This window comes from Cryptomeria japonica, chromosome 5 (genome assembly GCF_030272615.1).
Source record: "Cryptomeria japonica chromosome 5, Sugi_1.0, whole genome shotgun sequence".
NCBI lineage: Eukaryota > Viridiplantae > Streptophyta > Pinopsida > Cupressales > Cupressaceae > Cryptomeria > Cryptomeria japonica.
The window spans coordinates 558,051,564-558,069,612 of NC_081409.1; the positions used below are offsets into that span (position 1 = coordinate 558,051,564).

The 18,049-nt window shown below is 36.2% G+C and overlaps 1 protein-coding gene across 1 annotated transcript; it reads right to left on the bottom strand.

Moving 5' to 3' along the window:
- Positions 1-1,759: 1,759 nt before the first annotated feature.
- On the bottom strand, positions 1,760-15,588 carry LOC131077713 (uncharacterized). Its single transcript, XM_058015250.2, has 2 exons — positions 14,727-15,588; positions 1,760-2,905 (listed from the first exon to the last, which is right to left on the bottom strand). Exons 1-2 carry the CDS (start codon positions 15,383-15,385, stop codon positions 2,140-2,142), a joined length of 1,425 nt encoding a protein of 474 aa, XP_057871233.2. The 5' UTR covers positions 15,386-15,588; the 3' UTR covers positions 1,760-2,139.
- Between the last annotated feature and the right edge of the window lie 2,461 nt (positions 15,589-18,049).

Consider the following 18,049-nt stretch of genomic DNA (forward strand, 5'->3'; position numbering starts at 1 on the left):
AAGAAGCACTAACTATGGGCACACATGAAATCAGAGGAACAATCACTACAGCTCTACATTGAATCAAAGGAATAACTATGAATACACATGGAATCAAACGAAAAATCACCACAGCTACAAATAGAATCACAGGAGCAAAACCCTGAACCTAGATGCAATCAAAGGAGCGATCATTATGGATAGATCTATATCAAATCAAAGGAGTAAAACAATAAAATTACCAGCATCAACAAAGAAATGGTTATTCATTGAAGCAAAAGAGAAGATAACTGTGGAAGTGAGTAGAACCAAGGTAGCACAGAAAAATGTGTAGCAAGATCTGGGAATAGGTAAAATCAAGAAAAATACCCAAGTAGATCATATTTGGGTGGTTAGATGATAGATCAAGGCATTACATATACAATGATTTGCTGAAGATTCACTATTTGTTACTTATCATGTTTTGGGGACAACACATATTAAGTGGGTATGGCATGTTAGGCACATGATATTGCAAGAGTAAAGGAGATGCCAAAACATGACACATGTTCCTTCAGTTAGATACGATGGATAATTTGAATAACTTGTGTAATTAATTATCAGGTAATGTGTCAGCCTAAATTTGGCATTAGTGGTTTACCCCTCTACTATGTTATTAGGCCTAACATACAAAAATCAAACATCATTGTAAGAGATATGTAAAGAGCATTGTATGTGTTTGAAAGTGACTTCTTTCGTAACACGTATTGTACAGTGTTAACTAGCCTAAGGATTTATTCTGTCAGACTAGTTATTTGGGATACCGGCCCACAAACATTTACTGTGCCATGTGACCTATATTCTAATTCTGCATGTTAGTGTTATCATCTCACTTATTTCTATTGTTATAACTTACAAGTGTGGATGCTAACACAAAGTTTCTCTAAATATACAAAACCTTGAATAAAGGATCATTACTAAGAAATGCTGATCCAAAGTGAGTTCTTGCATGTTCTTAACCATAGTTGGATCATTGCAATAAATTAAATTCATGTAATACTTACCAAGTTTGTTAGGAACAATGAAATGAAGTTTTTTGAAATTGGTTGTCTGGCGTGTATCTACAGTCTTTGCTCAAAGTAAATTCTGCCTTTGGATTTGGAATTCTTCTCAGTGACTGCAATCCAAGCATTTATTAAGTATTTAGCTTTAGAACAATTTGATCTCATGACGGTATCTTCACAGTCTGGTACAATCACTTATTAATTTTCTTGAATAAGGATGAAAGATATTCTGGTACAAATACAAGTAATGCTGATGCCCAGTGGGTTTCGTAAGTTAAAACTAACCTATGGTCTAGCTCAAACAGCTGCATGTGATAGGTGACATTGAATTAACTCTAGTATATGGATAAATATGTTGAATTCCCTTGGACATGGCTGACAGGCCATTGTGGTTATAGCCTGAAATAGAGCACAACGCAGTTTTAATTTGAAAGGTAGTTTTTCTAAACATTACAGGGTATCAACTAGATATTAGTTAAATAATAACTATCAATGGAAAACTGAATTCCTGCAGATTCTCAAATTTATTTCAATATATGAACTGTTATCAAATTACTCAAAGTTCTAACAAAGGAGGCCCTTTTATACTCTCATGAAGTCGCATTAAATTGAATTATGACAATTCTCACAAAGTATTTTAGATAAAGGGAAATAAATTTTATTTAAGTAGATTCTGAGGTGTTTTAACCGAGCGATCATTTGTCAATGTGAAGTTTTTCTGATAGCTGCCGGCGATGTGTCTCTATAAAACAGCATGCTATGCGCATGCAGTTTATCCTTGCATTTGATAAACTTGAAACAGACTAAACAGAAACATGCAACAGGAATCAGCAAGAATATAAAACTCCTGTTGCCAGCCATTTGTTTTGGTTTAACAGGCTGGACAAATTAGTGCTGATACAAATACAAGTAATTCTGAAAATGGATACTGAAGATTCTGATTACATTTTCGGTTTAACTGCAAGCAAATCATCTCTTGCTTGTATAATCAGTGTTTCCAATTGGAAATTCAAAAAATAAATAGAACAAGGAGCAGCGAAAAAACGTACAGTAAAATTTTTTAACCTTTAACATCTCAAAATGATAACTCCATAAACTGAATATTCAATATGGGCAATCAATTCTGTTCTGGGAACCTTGGAGAACATTCTTCCAAGTTTCTCCTTACCCAATCCCTGAAAAGAGCTTCCCTGATTTCTTCACCTGCAATCCTAGACTGCTCATCAGTTCGCTGAAAAGCAGGTATCAATCTACTGCCACCACTATAATTCTCACCCTGCAACTCTTCTGGATCAGGCTCCCCCCAAAGCTGACAAATATTATGCAGAACACAACAGGCAACTGCAAGCTGAGAAGCATGAATCAAATGCACATTCATACACCTCAATATCTTCCACCTTGTCTTCAGTAGCTTAAATGCCTCCTGAATACATAAAAAACCCTTCAGCAGCTGCTCATCAAAGGCCCTCCTAAGCCCATCTCCAGCCCCAAAGGGTGTCATACAGAACGATTCAATAGGATAACCCTTCCAGGCAACAACAAAGGGTTTGACTGGGACCCCAATGCCCCCAACAGGCACTATTGGCTCCTGCAAGGCAACACCATCACGGATTTTCTGATGCAGGCTCCCATCCCCATCGCCACCACCACAGGAGACATGCCAGAAAACCCTGTCAGTGTCACAGACAGCCTGAAGAAAGACTGAGTGGAATTTGTATGAAGGGGCAGAATAGGAAGAGGAAGAGTAGTAATGGCGAGCAGGCTTGAAGTAGAGCTTAAGGTAAGTACCATCCAGGGCACCACAGAAGTTGGAAAGATTAGTCAGGTGTTCAAATCCCGATATGATCCGCGCCAGTCGGTCTCCTGTTGGAATGGCCACATACCTGGAGTTGAAAGGATAATTTGAGTGACTAGTACTTGCAAATTCATGATTTTTCTCAAAAGAAATTACTGATTGAAATGAAAGTATTGTCCTGATTTTGATTTTTGATTTTTTTTTAACCAAAAATGAAAGTTTGCTTCAGTTTCTATTAAAATTTTATAATAAAAAATTTTCTATGAAATTTTTGAAAACAAAAATATCACCCCAAATTCTGTCCTAAAATTATGACAATTTAGATTCATCTCAATCTGTATTAAATAATTCAAAATGAAATTTGCCTAAGAATTTATAAAATAATTAAGAAAGATCTTGATTTCTATATCAGAAATTACTAATAATGAAGAATTTCCTTAATTCATTTAAAAACAATTGAAAATGAAGATTTGCTACTTTTCTAATAAGAAAGGCTTTAAATGAAGATGAACCTTCACAAGAGGTGTTTCCAGCATGCTTATTCCATTTATGTTTCCAAAGCCATTTCATATTGGAAGTCATTTTGAACACTCCATGATTGCTTGAGGACAAGCAATCTTGGGTGGGGCAGACTGTAATGTCCCCACTTTGAAATAGAATTTAATAATAAATAATAATAATAATAAAAAAAAAATTAAAAAAACAAAAAATAAAAAATAAAAATTAAATTAAATTATTAAAGAATATAATTAAATATAATTAAAATTTAATGTTAATGAATGGTCAAAAGACAAGAAATGAAAAGTTGTGACTCCCTCAAACATGAGATGTAAAAGGGAGAAGAAAACCTCATTTGAGGGGGGAAATACTGAAGGGAATAAGAAGTGCAGATCTAATAAGACAACAATGAGAAGCTATGACCCTTTAAATGGATGTCTCTTTTCCAAGAGATGTGTCTCCTCAATAATATAAGATACATAAAAGGATATGGAATGAAGAGAGGAGGTTAGAAGAAAGGATAGAGATTAAGGAAAGTTAATGGAAGAAGAAAGGAACGGATAGAAAATAAGGAAGTGACTTTTAAGGACAGAAATGATGAAAGGTTGTGACCCTTTGATAGGCTGGTAATTGTGAAAGGTTGTTGTGACCCTTGCCAAGGGAATGCATGATGAAGGGGTGTGACATCTCCCTTACAATGGAAGATATAAAGGGAAGAAGGTTTCATTTGAGGAGAGGGAAGAGGCAAAAGGAAGTATATTGAACATACACTAATATAGATATCGGAATATAATCAATAGATCAGATTTATATACGCATTGAAAAGCATGAAGAGATATAAATCAAGTAGGAATCTGAATAAGCAAATCATAATCAGCATACAGTCCCTATGCATTTATATGAATGTTTGGGTTTGATGCATAATGCATGAATCATGACCTTACTGATTTGCTATTTTGTCATCCATATAGAAATGGATGTAATATATATATAATGATGATGAAGATTCCTTTTAAGCTTCAGCCAATCTGCCGTCCCATTATGGAAGGGAGATGTGGGCATACAAGGAGAGCAAGTAGCCGAGTGGTCCATTCAAGTTAAGTAGGAGGCCCATATGACATATATACTTTTGTGAACCTTAGGAGGCCGATATGATGGATATACTTCCATGCCCAATTGAGGCCAAATGACGCATGTACTTTCCTGCCCCTCAAGAGACCAAATGACGAATGTACTTTCATGTCCCTGAACTAAATGGATAGGCTCAAGGTGCCTTTCATGATCTCTCATGGGCTTCACAACATGAATGAATCATTGGGAAATTCTGAAAGGAATGCACATGCACATTATCTAAACTACAATGATGAAGGTAATGTTCCTAACCCTAGTAGGAAAGATAGATCTTATATCAAACATGATTAAAGGGTCTCAATTAAGATATAATTGGTTAAGTTATACCTCTAACCATCTTACATCTCTTAGTTGAATGAAATTTGTGATTTTCAAGCAAAAAAATAGGGCATTGTACAAAAGGGGACATTACAGTGCACTACCTTATTGGCAAGAGATAAGATTGAAGAGACATCACTCAAACCAATTCGAGATTCTTGGGTTGAATCGAATGTGTCTATTGTTTCTGATGGATGCAACGATTGCAAAATCTGTCCATTAATAAATGTTATTCCAATGTCTTTTAGGGCAGTTGATTGTGAGGGGCAACTCAAAGATGTAGAGTTCATTTCCAAAATCCTCACTGATTTCATAGAGATGGTGGGTCATGAAAATGTTGTCCAAGTCATTGCAGACAATGCAAAGGTTTGCAGGGTTGTAGGTGCTTTGGTTGAGCAAAGATATGAGTACATTTTTTGGACACCATGCAACATACACTCCCTTAACTTGGTGATGCAAGCAATTGGCACTCAAATAGAGTGGGTAAAGGAAACATACCAAGAGGGTGAAGAGATCCAAATGTTTGTGACAAACGACCATATGTCACAAGCCATTTTCAGGAGTTTCTCAAAATTGGAATTGTTGAAGGTAAATTTGATTTATCTATTTAATTTTATTTATGCCATGTTTAATATGTATATAATATTTTTCACATGAACCTACATTGCTGAGACCCGATTTGCATCACATACAATAGTGATAAGATGCCTTTTGAAGGTGAAACGGGCATGGTTATTAGTAACCAATGGGGTGTTTAGAAGCAATCAAATTTAAAAAGGACCCAAAAGGTTAAGTCATTGATCCTGGATGACAATTGGTGGGATCATGTGGAATATGTCTTGAATTTCATCGAACCCATCATGAGTATGATCAGGTTTACTGATACAGATACAGCTTGTTTGGGGGAATTCTATGATGGCATGGACACCATGATAGAAAAAATAAAGTCATAATAGCAAGAAAAGAGAATGGCCCCGACGAAATATTTTTCAAAAGGGTGCAAAAAATCATTCTTCATCGTTGGAACAAGATGACCACACCATTGCACCTCCTTGCACATGCACTATCTCTCAGGTACTATAGCAATGATGTACTTTCTTTGCTAGTGAGAACTCCACCATATAGAGATTCTGAAGTTGTTATTGGGTACAAGTAGGCAATCACTACACTATTCTCAGATCTTGAAGTGGTGGATCATGTAAGGAAAGAGTTTGACTTGTTTATCTCAAGGAAAAATCATACTCCTTATGCTATTTATGACCAATCCAAAATGGATGCTACTATATGGTGGTACCTCCATGGTCAAAATTATATGTTCCTCCAACCTATTGCAATCAAGATTCTATCACAAGTTTTTTTTTTACTTTTTATTTTAAAATTTGTATTGTAGACTTTAGCACTTAACATTCTTTAATTTATTTTGCATTTTTTATTTTTGAGTTATGTTGGTTTTCACTCCAATTTCAATAGGTTGCAAGTTCTTCTGCTGCTGAACGGAATTGAAGTACATACTTCTTTATCCACTCAGTGAAGCATAACCGCTTGGCTTCAAAAAGAACAGAAGACTTTGTTTATATTCATTCCAATTTGCGTCTTCTAACACATAAGGAACAACAATACAACAATGGGTCAATGAAGCATTGGAATGTAACCCCTGAGTATACCAACTTGGATGCAACTATTGATGATCTATGTGTAGTCATTATGGATGATAGTCATGAGATACCTACACCTGATGCACCTAGTGGGAGAGGCACTACTTTGGGTTCAAATAAATTTGAACTTGAACTTGATGCAAATGATGATGATCTTCATCTAGATCCTTTTTATGATTGATGAAGATAGAAGACAATTATTATTTTTGATTGTCCGTTTTGTAATTGTAATGATTTTCATTTGAATCATGAACCTAGACATATATGATACATTGATATATATTATATGGCATATGACATAACATGATAATATTGAAATTATGAACTATCAATTGGCATTTGGCATTGATCAATAATTAAGTAGCATACTATTAAATGTATTTAGTTTTAAAATTTTGTATATTTTTTGAAGAGGTTAAAGAGACATTTGCTATCAACTATAGTTACCATTTTGTTTATGGTTTGTTCTTTTTAACTTGATGGTTAAGGAGAATGGTAGGGTTGGCAAGTCATATTTACCTTAGTTCCATTTTATTGCATTAAAGGTTCGTTATCATTATGGCGGAGTTATTTATTAAAATTGTTAGAGACATTTAAATTATAATTATCTGTAATCAACAATCTCAAAATGAATGAAAAAAACCCACATTTAAATTGATATGTAAACTCTTGTTTGCTTTCACTTTCCTTTTCTATGTAATTAGGATGGATTTAAATGTAAAGAACATCAGCTATTTCTCTCTCTCTTTTTAAGTTCACTACATTTTTGGGGTTCCCACTATTTTCCCTTTTTTTTCCATTAGCATCTTGAGAAATTGAGAATGCCTTTATCTTTTGGGATGTTGCAAAATTCCCAAGAACACTATTTGCTTCTAAGTGAGACTAGACAATAAAATAGATAACAAAGAATGTTCCAAATTCTAAAAGAATAGAAATTTTGAAAACCAAGATATTCCTCAATTATGTATTTAAAAGAATAATAATGAAGATTAGCCTTGCTTTTAGTATAAAAAAGCCAGAAATGAAGATCCGTCTCAACTTCAACTTGAAAATTTTGAAAATAAAGATTGCCTCAATATTTATAATAATTACATTATACAATGAAAATGAACCCCCAATAATTAGGCAAGCCAAAAAGGTAAAAACAATTATAACATTATTGTGATTGGCTTGTACAATAAAGCCCTTCTCTTAGAGGGATTTTGAGTCCACACTTAGGTTTGATGGGGCATCTAGGGGGAATCCTGGTTGTGTTGGTGGTGTATGTGTGATTGGAGATGTTCGTTTGGATTGTACAATAAAGCCTTTCTCTTAGAGGGATTTTGAGTCCACACTTAAGTTTAATGGGGCATCTAGGGGGTATTCTGGTTGTGTTGGTGGTGTGTGTGTGATTAGAGATGTTCAAGGTTGTTCAAGGCCCCCCTAGAGTCATGTCGATCTTTTTCTTTCCTCAAGGAGCCCAATAATGATGCAGAAACTGTGGCTCTAGTTGAGGGCTTAGGAATGCTAAGAAGCTGAAGATCCAAAACTTGTTAGTGGAAGGACGTTCCATGGTTGTTATTTAGGAAATGTTTAAAGGGTCTTTAAAAAACTAGAGGTTAAACAGTCTAATAAAAGAAGACGTGGAATTGATGGCATCCTTGTGAAACATATATTTTGATAATAATCATTGCTTTAGGGAAGCTAGTGCTATGATATAGGTTGTGTAGCCAATACATGCATATATCAGTTTCCCTTCTTGATGGAGATCAGCTTGGATTCATCAACATGGACAAGGCTACAAGAATTGCTTGCCAATGATTGTCATTCCAAATATCGTCTTTAAACTCCTGCCATCTTTTAATAAACAAATAAAATGATAATAAAAAAGACGATAAGAAATTGAAACAAATAAAGATAATTATTCTTTCTTGTTTGTAGTCTACAACAGCATTTGTTCGCAATCAGAATAATTGTGCCAAGAAGTTAATTCTCTTTTGGGAAGCTTCAAGAGCATTTATGAGCCAACACACTTCAGAAGGACTATAAAAGGGGTGTTACTCCCAAAGCGAGTAGAATGTTGTAATCCAAGTTTATTAAAGTTGCTATTACAGTTGATTGTTATAGGTATTGTGGAGCAGCTAAGATGGCAAGGAAGATGAAATCTGTTGTTGGTATGTTTGCCATTGCGCCAAAAGCTTGAGCTATCAACGAACATCACAAACACCAAACTTACCCAGATCCGCAGGTGGCGGTTAAGCCACATCACAAACCCCGAAGGAGGTGCCGACCACCAAGTCAACAATCTCCCCCTCAGCAACAACTGAGGGTTCTGCATCGACGGAGTGAAAGAGACCTCCCGAGATTCAAACCCATGACCCAAGGCTTTGATACCAATTATTGTTATGTTTGTCGTTGCCCCAAAAGCTTGAGCTATCAACGAACGTCACAAACACCAGACTTACCCAGATCCACGAGAGGCGGTTAAGCCACGTCACGAACCCCGAAGGAGGTGCTGACCACCAAGTCAACAATCTGTCAACCCCTAAGACTCCTAATATGACAACACAGTCTGTAATCGTAGGCTAAAGAAAGTGCTTGTCGTTGACTCCCCAACAACTCTTAAAATGGTGTTCATTTGTGTTGGGAGCAAAAGGTGTTGGAAATACTAGCAAATGAGTGTTGAAAACAGGAAAAAACTATGCCGTGAAATTATGTTGATAATTTTATGCATCCAAATAAACATATAGCAATAAATCATAGATGGAAATGGATAACAAAATACATGTAAACCATGACTCAAGAATAACATGGAGAAACCCTTTCAGAAAAAAATTGCACACCCAAAGAGATCCAGGACTTGTATTAATCTTTCAACTGAGTTACATCAATACAACTCATCTCTCTGAATTTTTGCAACACTACTTTGCTTCAACAACTTGTGAATAGCATATATTTCCTTCAACTCAAGCACTAAATAAAAAGGCATGAGAGAAACCATAAATCACAAATGGTTTTAAAAACCACTTAGACACAAAATACAAAAAAAAAGAAAGCTTCCTCTTTCAACTTGTGTTTATATCCACCTTTTGAAAGATCTCTATCTTATCAAGCTTTTATTAATTTTTCCCCTTTTTCATGCTTTTACTATTTCGACAATAAAAAACATCTTACAAGTTGTCACAAATGCATTTAGCAACTTTCTTGACAACTAAAAGATAATTACAAATTGTCAATTAATAATTGAATACAAAATAGTAACAGCAAGGTTGAGACATTTTCTCAACATTCTCCCACTAGTCAAACACCTTGCAAAAAGCATAAAGGGAAATTGAACAAATCAAGATTTAGAAGAAGTAAGGCCCATGGCCTCTCTACGCCAGCTAAATTTTTCAACACCTCGCCAAAGACTCAAGAGTCCTCCATGGCAGCAAGATGACAATCGTCTCATAACTAATGATCCTCCATGGCCCTAACACAATCAAAGAACTCAACCAAGATCTCCAAACCTTAAAGATACAAATGCACATCCTTTGTCAATAGAACCAAAGATGTCAAACTCTCACTACAATCTGAAGGCAGAATCAAGAGCTTCACATGACACTAGCATCCATTGCAAAAGATCATCCATCTTCATGGCTGACAATACACTACAACCACAATAGCTTAGAACCAAAATCTTGAAACAAAGAAGATAGAACGCATTATGTAACTACATAAAGCTCCCACTAAAAGTAATACTGAATTATACATAGTATCATTTACAACATCATTACCAACACTCCACTAAAAGTGAACAGAGCTTCTTATGCACCATAATTGAACTATAACAGGTGTTGATTATAATTAGGGAATGGCGGATTCCAATTGCCTTGGGCAACATTGGAATCCACCCAAGGGGGCCAACCCCTTTCTCCAACATGTAGGGTTGGGCCCTATACCTCACTCCACACTACATAATGAAACCCCACGCCTCATAAAAGGTAGCGTGCTAAACATAATAGGGCCAACCCTATCTAATGCATTTCGGTTAAAGGAAAAACAATAAATTAAAGGCCAAGCAGACATAAATGGATTTGAGTATCAGCTGACATATGTGGATATTGCATCATATAAATAAAGATACCTTTCACCTCAATAATATACATTTCAATACATTGTAATGTGAAATATCTACATCTGCCTAATGCAAACTTGAAGGGGTAATATCACAGCGAATCATATCCAATATCACAGCGAATTCCATCTGCTATACCAGCAAACTACATCTGTCATTAAAGGTGCGAAATTCATCCATGAGGAGAGCGAACTGAGGACTAAGGTTGCAGTCCAAAGCGCAGACTTCATACCTAAGGTTTGGACCTGATTTTTGTTGGAAGTGATAAAGGGGGCAGACTTGACAGTGCAGTCTTGTGGAGGATATTATTTGCCCTAAGTGGAATCATCTTCAAGTATTTAAGATAAGTGTTGTAATCTTCATATGAACATAATCCATAATCAAATCTGAGGATCTTTTCTGGCTGGGTTTTTCCTCCTTGGAGGTTTTCCCAGGGTAACCGTGTCTTGTTCTTATTTTGTTCATTTCTATGCAATGCCTAAACCTAGAAAACTTTAAATCTTGCATCTAATCAATTAAGTTAGAAACTAAAATCTGTTTTCTGAGTTTATATTAATCTGAAAGTGCTAAAAGTTAACAACAGGTACTCTCAAAAAGTATTTTTCTCAATGCAACCATACCAATGCAATAACGGTGACCATCAACAAGGCCTACCAAATTGAATCCTCATCAAACAATCTAGAAGATCGGCACATATGCAACATTTTGTAAGAACCTCAAAAGGCCCTCAAAGAAAACTATCATTTTGCTGAACCTGTTGCGTTTCAAGTGTGTTCTTTGCAAATAATGACAGCAAATAGAACTTTGACAATCTTAAGCACAAAAAAGCAACTAATGGTATTTGCTGGAAATCAATTTATATTCAACAACACTGATCAAACCCTCATTACACCCATTCATCATTTATTAATACTCAAATAGAAAATAACAAGCTAGAGAAGAACTGATAAATACCAGTATATTCTGTAAAAACCCTTATTTTCCTATTGCTGGTCATACACAGATTTTATGACAGCAAGCTGCAATTTATTTTAAACTGACCCGAAATACTCGCATTTTAGCCCGATGGAAAGACATTGGCAAGGCGTCCCTTCTAGCATTTGTTTTGGAATTTTTGGACTCCACCTCAGCAAAATCGTACCCTTTCAAGGAAGAAAGGTACGGCAGATCAGCAAGTTGTACATGCACAAAACCCCCATCTGTCACACACTTATTCCTGCCTCTGTTCTGACTTTGCGGCTGCGATCAATCTTTTGCATAAAAATTAATAAACCCTTTTCCAATCTGCCCAATCTTGGTTTCTGGATAAAACCAACTGAAAGCAAAATCAGCTGATATTTCACAACCTCTAATGCTGTTGCACAAGAATCCCATGTTTTCCTGCACCGATACCCCTGATCACTGCAGAAGAATCTTCTGCTGAAACCCTTGGCCAAAACTCCTCTCAAAGCTCCAAATCAAATTATCCAAACTCAGCATAAATGAAAGAAGACCTAAAATCTTCTTTAATCATCTCCATTTAGGGTTGGCACGATTCCCAAGAAAGGTGCGATTTGGCCTTTAATAATGTTTTAACTTTTATTATTTAAGTTTGACTATTGAAGTGTCAAAAAATAAATCATTTTCCCTTTAATATAAAACTGGCCCCATTTGATGAGAAATAGACCCTCACTTAAGTTATAACTTAAAGTGACTTTTAAAACATTAAAACATTAAAGTTCGCCATTTAATATTTAATTAAAATAATTGAATATTAATATCTCTCTAAGTATTCATCAGAAATGCCTGCCGTTTGAACTGGAGACTGCCAAACCATAATCTGTCCTTGCCCAACCTACTGGCTATAAATAGCAGGACTGCTAAAAATAGAAAGTATCTCAAACGGAGTCCTGGAGACCTCAAACGAAAACCAGACATGGAGTGCTCGCTCTGAAGATGGTGAATCACACTCTAGAGGACCCTCTACCCAACCTCATCAGCCTACGAGGGTCAGTGATAGGCTAATCTACTCAGCTGACAGATGTCAACTAGAAGGGGACATCACACATTTCAAAGGAGAAATACATAGCCAATGCTCCAAATTTTAATTAATTGTAAGATTCAATGCCACATAAGTATCATGCATAACAGAGATAATCAAGCATAACATGTGGATTTCTAAGACTCAAACAAACATACCCACATAGTAGTACTAGTAACCATAGATCAAAGAGAACCTTCCAAGCAACCATACAAACCTGTAATGTCTTCATATGAAATAGAAGAATGGTGCAACCCAACAAGTAACCCAAGTTGTCCAAAAGCTTAAAATATATAAACCACAACAGCTCCATAGCTCACATAGAGGTCAGTGGTTTATCTTCTAGTGCTTTCATGTAACCATGGACTGAAACCATGAACCTAACATAAGCACTTTCAATCTATAGTCAAAAGAGCTAGTGTTTCTCCATGTTACCAGAATGTCAAAACTCATCCAACATGAACACCGATTCACTGCACATGCCAAAGGTAAAGAAACAAAACCATCAAGCTAGAGGATACACACATATTATCAAATAAGAGCTTCAGGTTACCAAACAATAACTAACTCCATGTAGATCCACAATCATGAGTGTCAAATGCCCAACATAGATCACATTAACAATATCTATGGATTCCGATTCTTTTCTTAAATCTGCAAAACCACACAGCAAAACTCCCACTACAACAAAAAATCCAATCAAACACTCCAAGAAAGGCATCCCCTTCTCGAATCAAGCCAACTTGGCTCTGATACCAAATGTTGAAAACAGGATAAAACTATACACTGAATTTATGCTAATAATTTTATGCATCCAAATAAACATATAGCAATAAATCATATAGATGGGAATGGATAACAAAATAAATGCAAACCATAACTCAAGAATTACGTGAAGAAACCCTTTCGGGAGAAAACTCCACACCCAAAGAGATCCAAGACTTGTATTAATTCTTCAACTGAGTTACATCAATACAACTTCTCTCTCTGAATTTCTGCAGCACTTTTTGCTTCATCAACATGTGATAACATATATTTCCTTCAATTGAAACACTAAATAAATAGGCATGAGAGAAACCAAAAATCACAAATGGTTTTAAAAACCACTAACCACTTGGGCATGAATCACAAAAAAACAAAAAGCTTCCTCTTTCAACTTGTGTTTTTATCTGCCTTTTGAAAGATCTTCCTAATCTTCTCAAGCATCTTTCCCCTTTACCATGCTTTTACTATTTTGATAATAAAAAAATCTTACAAGTTGTCACACTTGCATTTTGCAACTTGCCTGACAACTAAAATATAGTTACGAATTGTCAATTAATAATTAAATACAAAATAGTAACAGCAAGGTTGAGACATTTTTTTCTCAACAATGAAGAACATACGCCTTCGTCGCTAGGGATTGCTAAGTAAAGCTGGCAACTGTAATTAGAGATGAATCAATGTACGAGATGGTACTGCAGTCCCTTCTGAAGGAAGATGAGGAGTCTTCAGAACAAGAGTATATTGAAGAAATGCAGGCAGAAGAAACGGGAACTGCCACAAAGGAGGATTCGGGTGCAGAAAGAGGGTTTTGATCGAGTGGAAGCACCAATTGCAATAAAAGGTTGCAGTCTTGGAGCAGTTTTGTAAAATTTGTCTAGATACGTGTAAAGAAGGTGGTGTTGTTCACTTGGACAAGCAACTGGGGTTGCAAGCTAATTTACTTTGCCAATGGTAACTGTAGAAGGGTTATCAAGGAAAAAAAAATGAATATAACACACGCCAAAGATATTAAAAATGCGGATTCACCTTAGAAAAACAAAGAAATTGAATTTGACACATTCAACTTAAACAAATAAAAAAATTATCCTCTTCCTGAAGATGATCGTAGCGTGTGTTCCAAAATGTTGATGCTATTCATTAATCATGGACAGTGAAAATATCAACATAAAAATTAAACTGGAAATCTACCTCAAACTCCTGAAAAAAAAAACCTTGAATACGAAGATTGACCGGCCTCACATTTATTGAAAACGGAATTCAGTGTCCATTTCTACGTAACAATAAAACGAAATTTCTCTCAAAATTCACTTGGAATATAACCTTAAAGAAATTTCAAAAATAGAAAAACCGTGTGACAAATAAAGAAATTTAAATTTTGTATCAAAAAACTTTGCCCAAGTTTAAATCCACAAAATTTAAAACCCACCTGGAGTAGAGCTTGTTCACATCAGCAAGCGCAGAAGTAACAACAAGCGTGTACTTTCCCACAGTAGAAGCTCCCACGTCATACTTTTCTGCTACCTGTCTAGCGCTGAGGCCGTGAGCAAGCCGAAAGATGACCAGCGCCACAGCACGCTCCACCTCGTGCGGCGCCCGGGCAAAGACGCTGCACTCCGATTGTATAAAGGGCCTGAGCTCCTCCACCACATAAATAAAGCATGCATAAGACATACTATATTTACGGCGGAAGATGCCATCACGAGCAGCAGAGTCGAGGCGGACGGCAGCACCGCGACTGACACGGTTCCATTCCGTCCCTCCCCGCGGCAGCTTCCAACAGTGGCGCTGCGCCCTTTTAGACCCCTCCTCTTCCTCAAAAAGGGCAGAAGAAGAAGGTCCGTACAAAGAGGCCGCCGCAATGAGGACGAGCTTTAAAAAGGCTGCGGATATAAGCGTCGACGTCTCCGTGTACAGACCACTTTCTTGCGAGGGTCCGACGTCTCTGCACAGTTCCGTTGACAGAACAGTTTGCAGTGACGAGAAGCACATGAATGCTTGCAGACCTAAAGAATTGTCTTCTTCTTCCTCTTCCTCATCCTCTTCATCCTCTTCTCTTATTCTCTTCAGCGTATTATTCTCCTCCATTCTTGTCTGAAAACCCTGAATTTTAGTCTATTCTTGTCTGAAAACCCTGAATTTTAGTCTATTCTTGTTAGCCAATTGAGATTCAATTCATGCACCGATGCAGTGATCTTTCAGGTTTTTAAAGGGATAAATTCCCTCACCGCCATGCTTGTCCACCGTTCTCCGAAGGCCCAACTTTGAGCAAAACCTGTACTCCAAGGAGATATATATAGAGAGAGAGGGTGCGACATAAATTTAATAGTAGGAATAAAAGCATCCATGTTGTTAAAAACATGCTATTAAACTTTTTTATAAACCTAACTCCATTTTATCATTTATTTTTTTGAAATATGGAAATGTCAATTATCTTATATATGGACACATTTAATCTGGCTTCAAAACTGTGCTATCGTACGATTGATAACTTTCGTGTTATGCAGACACAAAAACTGCAGAATAGGCACAGAATGGTTGTGGGGCTCGGCAGAAGCACTGTGGCCACTGTCCCCCACTATAATATAACATGAAAGCTATCGGTGTACGACAAGACATTTTTGGAGCCAGAATAGCTACAGTCGTACGTGGTATGTATATGTAGATAGGTCGTGTCATGTTTGCAATATAGAAATGTAAAAAATTTTAATGGAAAGTCCAAAAAAACACATCTAATAATTGTATATTTCATAACATGTTTTTACATGCACTCAAACGTGTTAATAAAAATGATTTTTCTAAGGTATATGTGTTCTCATTTTTCTTGTTATACAATAGTTGAGTGACAAGGTCTATATTTAGCCATAAGATGAATTTTCTAAATCTAGAATAGAAGATTTTAACCACTCTTTGTTTTCCTACTTATCCCCTCTAAAGCTTCTTCAAAACTTAGGTTTCAAATTTTTGGGCTCCCTTGCATTTCTTCGTAGGATATAACCATTATGTTTTGTTGAAGCAACAATGTTAAATAGATATGCAAAAATTGTGAAGAATGGGGGAGTTGTAGAGAGGGGGGGAGGGAGACAACAATGGTGATATATCTATTTAGGAAGAGGAAAATTTTGGAGGGGAAGAAAAAGAATTTTGTGATAAAAATGACCATAAGGGCCTCCAGACAATTAATGTCTTTGAAGAGATTTCAATAAATAGAAAACTTATGGAGCACTTGGCAATTATATGCAGGGTAATAGGCCCGAAAAAGAATAGAGAAAGTATTAGAAATTGGTCAAAGGAATCCTAGAAAGTGGATTTCATATTAAAATTCATACCCAAAGGTTTTTTTGTAGCAATTTTGGCAAGTGTAGAAAAGAGGCAAAAAAAATTGGAGGGAGGATTGTGGTGTATACAAGATTCCCCAGTTTATATGCAGAAATGGTGTTCAAACTTCAATACTGTAGTTCTAAATTTGTATAATTCTATAAAGTGGATTAGATTATACAATCTTCCAATGAAATATTGGATGAAGGAATGCTTGGAGAAGATAGGAAGATTTTTGGGCGCTCTAATGAAAATTGACATAGATCTGGCCAACGAAGATTCCTATGTAAATAGGAGACTCAAAATTGCAGCAATAAGAGAGATTCCAAAGGAAGTCATGTTATGTGCAATGGGAAAACATTGGACGCAGACAGATGAAATAGAAGAGGAAAAAAATTTGTGTCTGATGTACACGAAGAGACCATTGGGAGACTCAATGTAAGATGGGTTTGAGAAATACTAACCAAAGATGGACTCCCAAGAAGAACGGTAACCTGAATCGGTCATGTAATAAGACAGTTACAGATAAAACGGTTGAATTGAAGTTTACAGAAAATGTGATGAGAAAAGAGGGAGAATGTTTGAGATCTCTTGAAAGAAGAAATCATTCGATAGTAGAGAGAGGGAAACTCAGAGGAGGAAAAGGCAAAAATTTAGTGACAAGAGGGAACTCTCCCCAAAATTGTGATATAGTTGCTCCTCCAATTATTGGGAAAGCAAAAGAATCTTTTAAGGATCCTTTGGTGATTGGCAAAAGAGGAGAGACCAATTTGAATTCTATGGAGGAAGAATGCTTGGAAGAAATAGATGAGATTGGGATTTGGATAATGATCAAGAGATGGAGGATCTTGGGAACTTAGAACCCCGATGCCTGAGCTAGTCTGTGGCTTCTTTCTTTGGTAAGACAAGTAGAGGGAGAGGCAAAAAAAAAGAGAAGAGGAAGCATTGGAGAAAAGCTTCTTAAGTATCAAAATTCTTATCTACATCCAAGGGAGCACAAAACTCCCTTAGACAGCAATTAAGTTCATTTAATGGAATGTCAAGGGTCTCTCTACCCCTGACAAAAGATGCTTAGTAAAGTGTCACAAGGAAAGAATAATGGTGGATGTTTTTCTTTTGCAAGAGACAAAAATAGACTCCTTGGTGGGAGAAAATTTTGTAAGATTATACATCCCAATGGATGTTGTGTGAGGTGGAATATAGAATAGATTATCATAGGTTCTTTAATGTATATGGGTCGACTAAGACTAAAGATAGAATGAAGTTGTGGAAGGAAATAACAAACAGGAAACAAAATTTGGCAGATGGTAGAATTATAATTGGAGGAGACTTTAATGCAATCCTAGACCCCTTGGAAAAAGGTCGGGGTGTATATGGTATGAAAAAAGTAATGTTGGATTTTAGATCATTTGTAGATGAGGTGGATGTCATTGA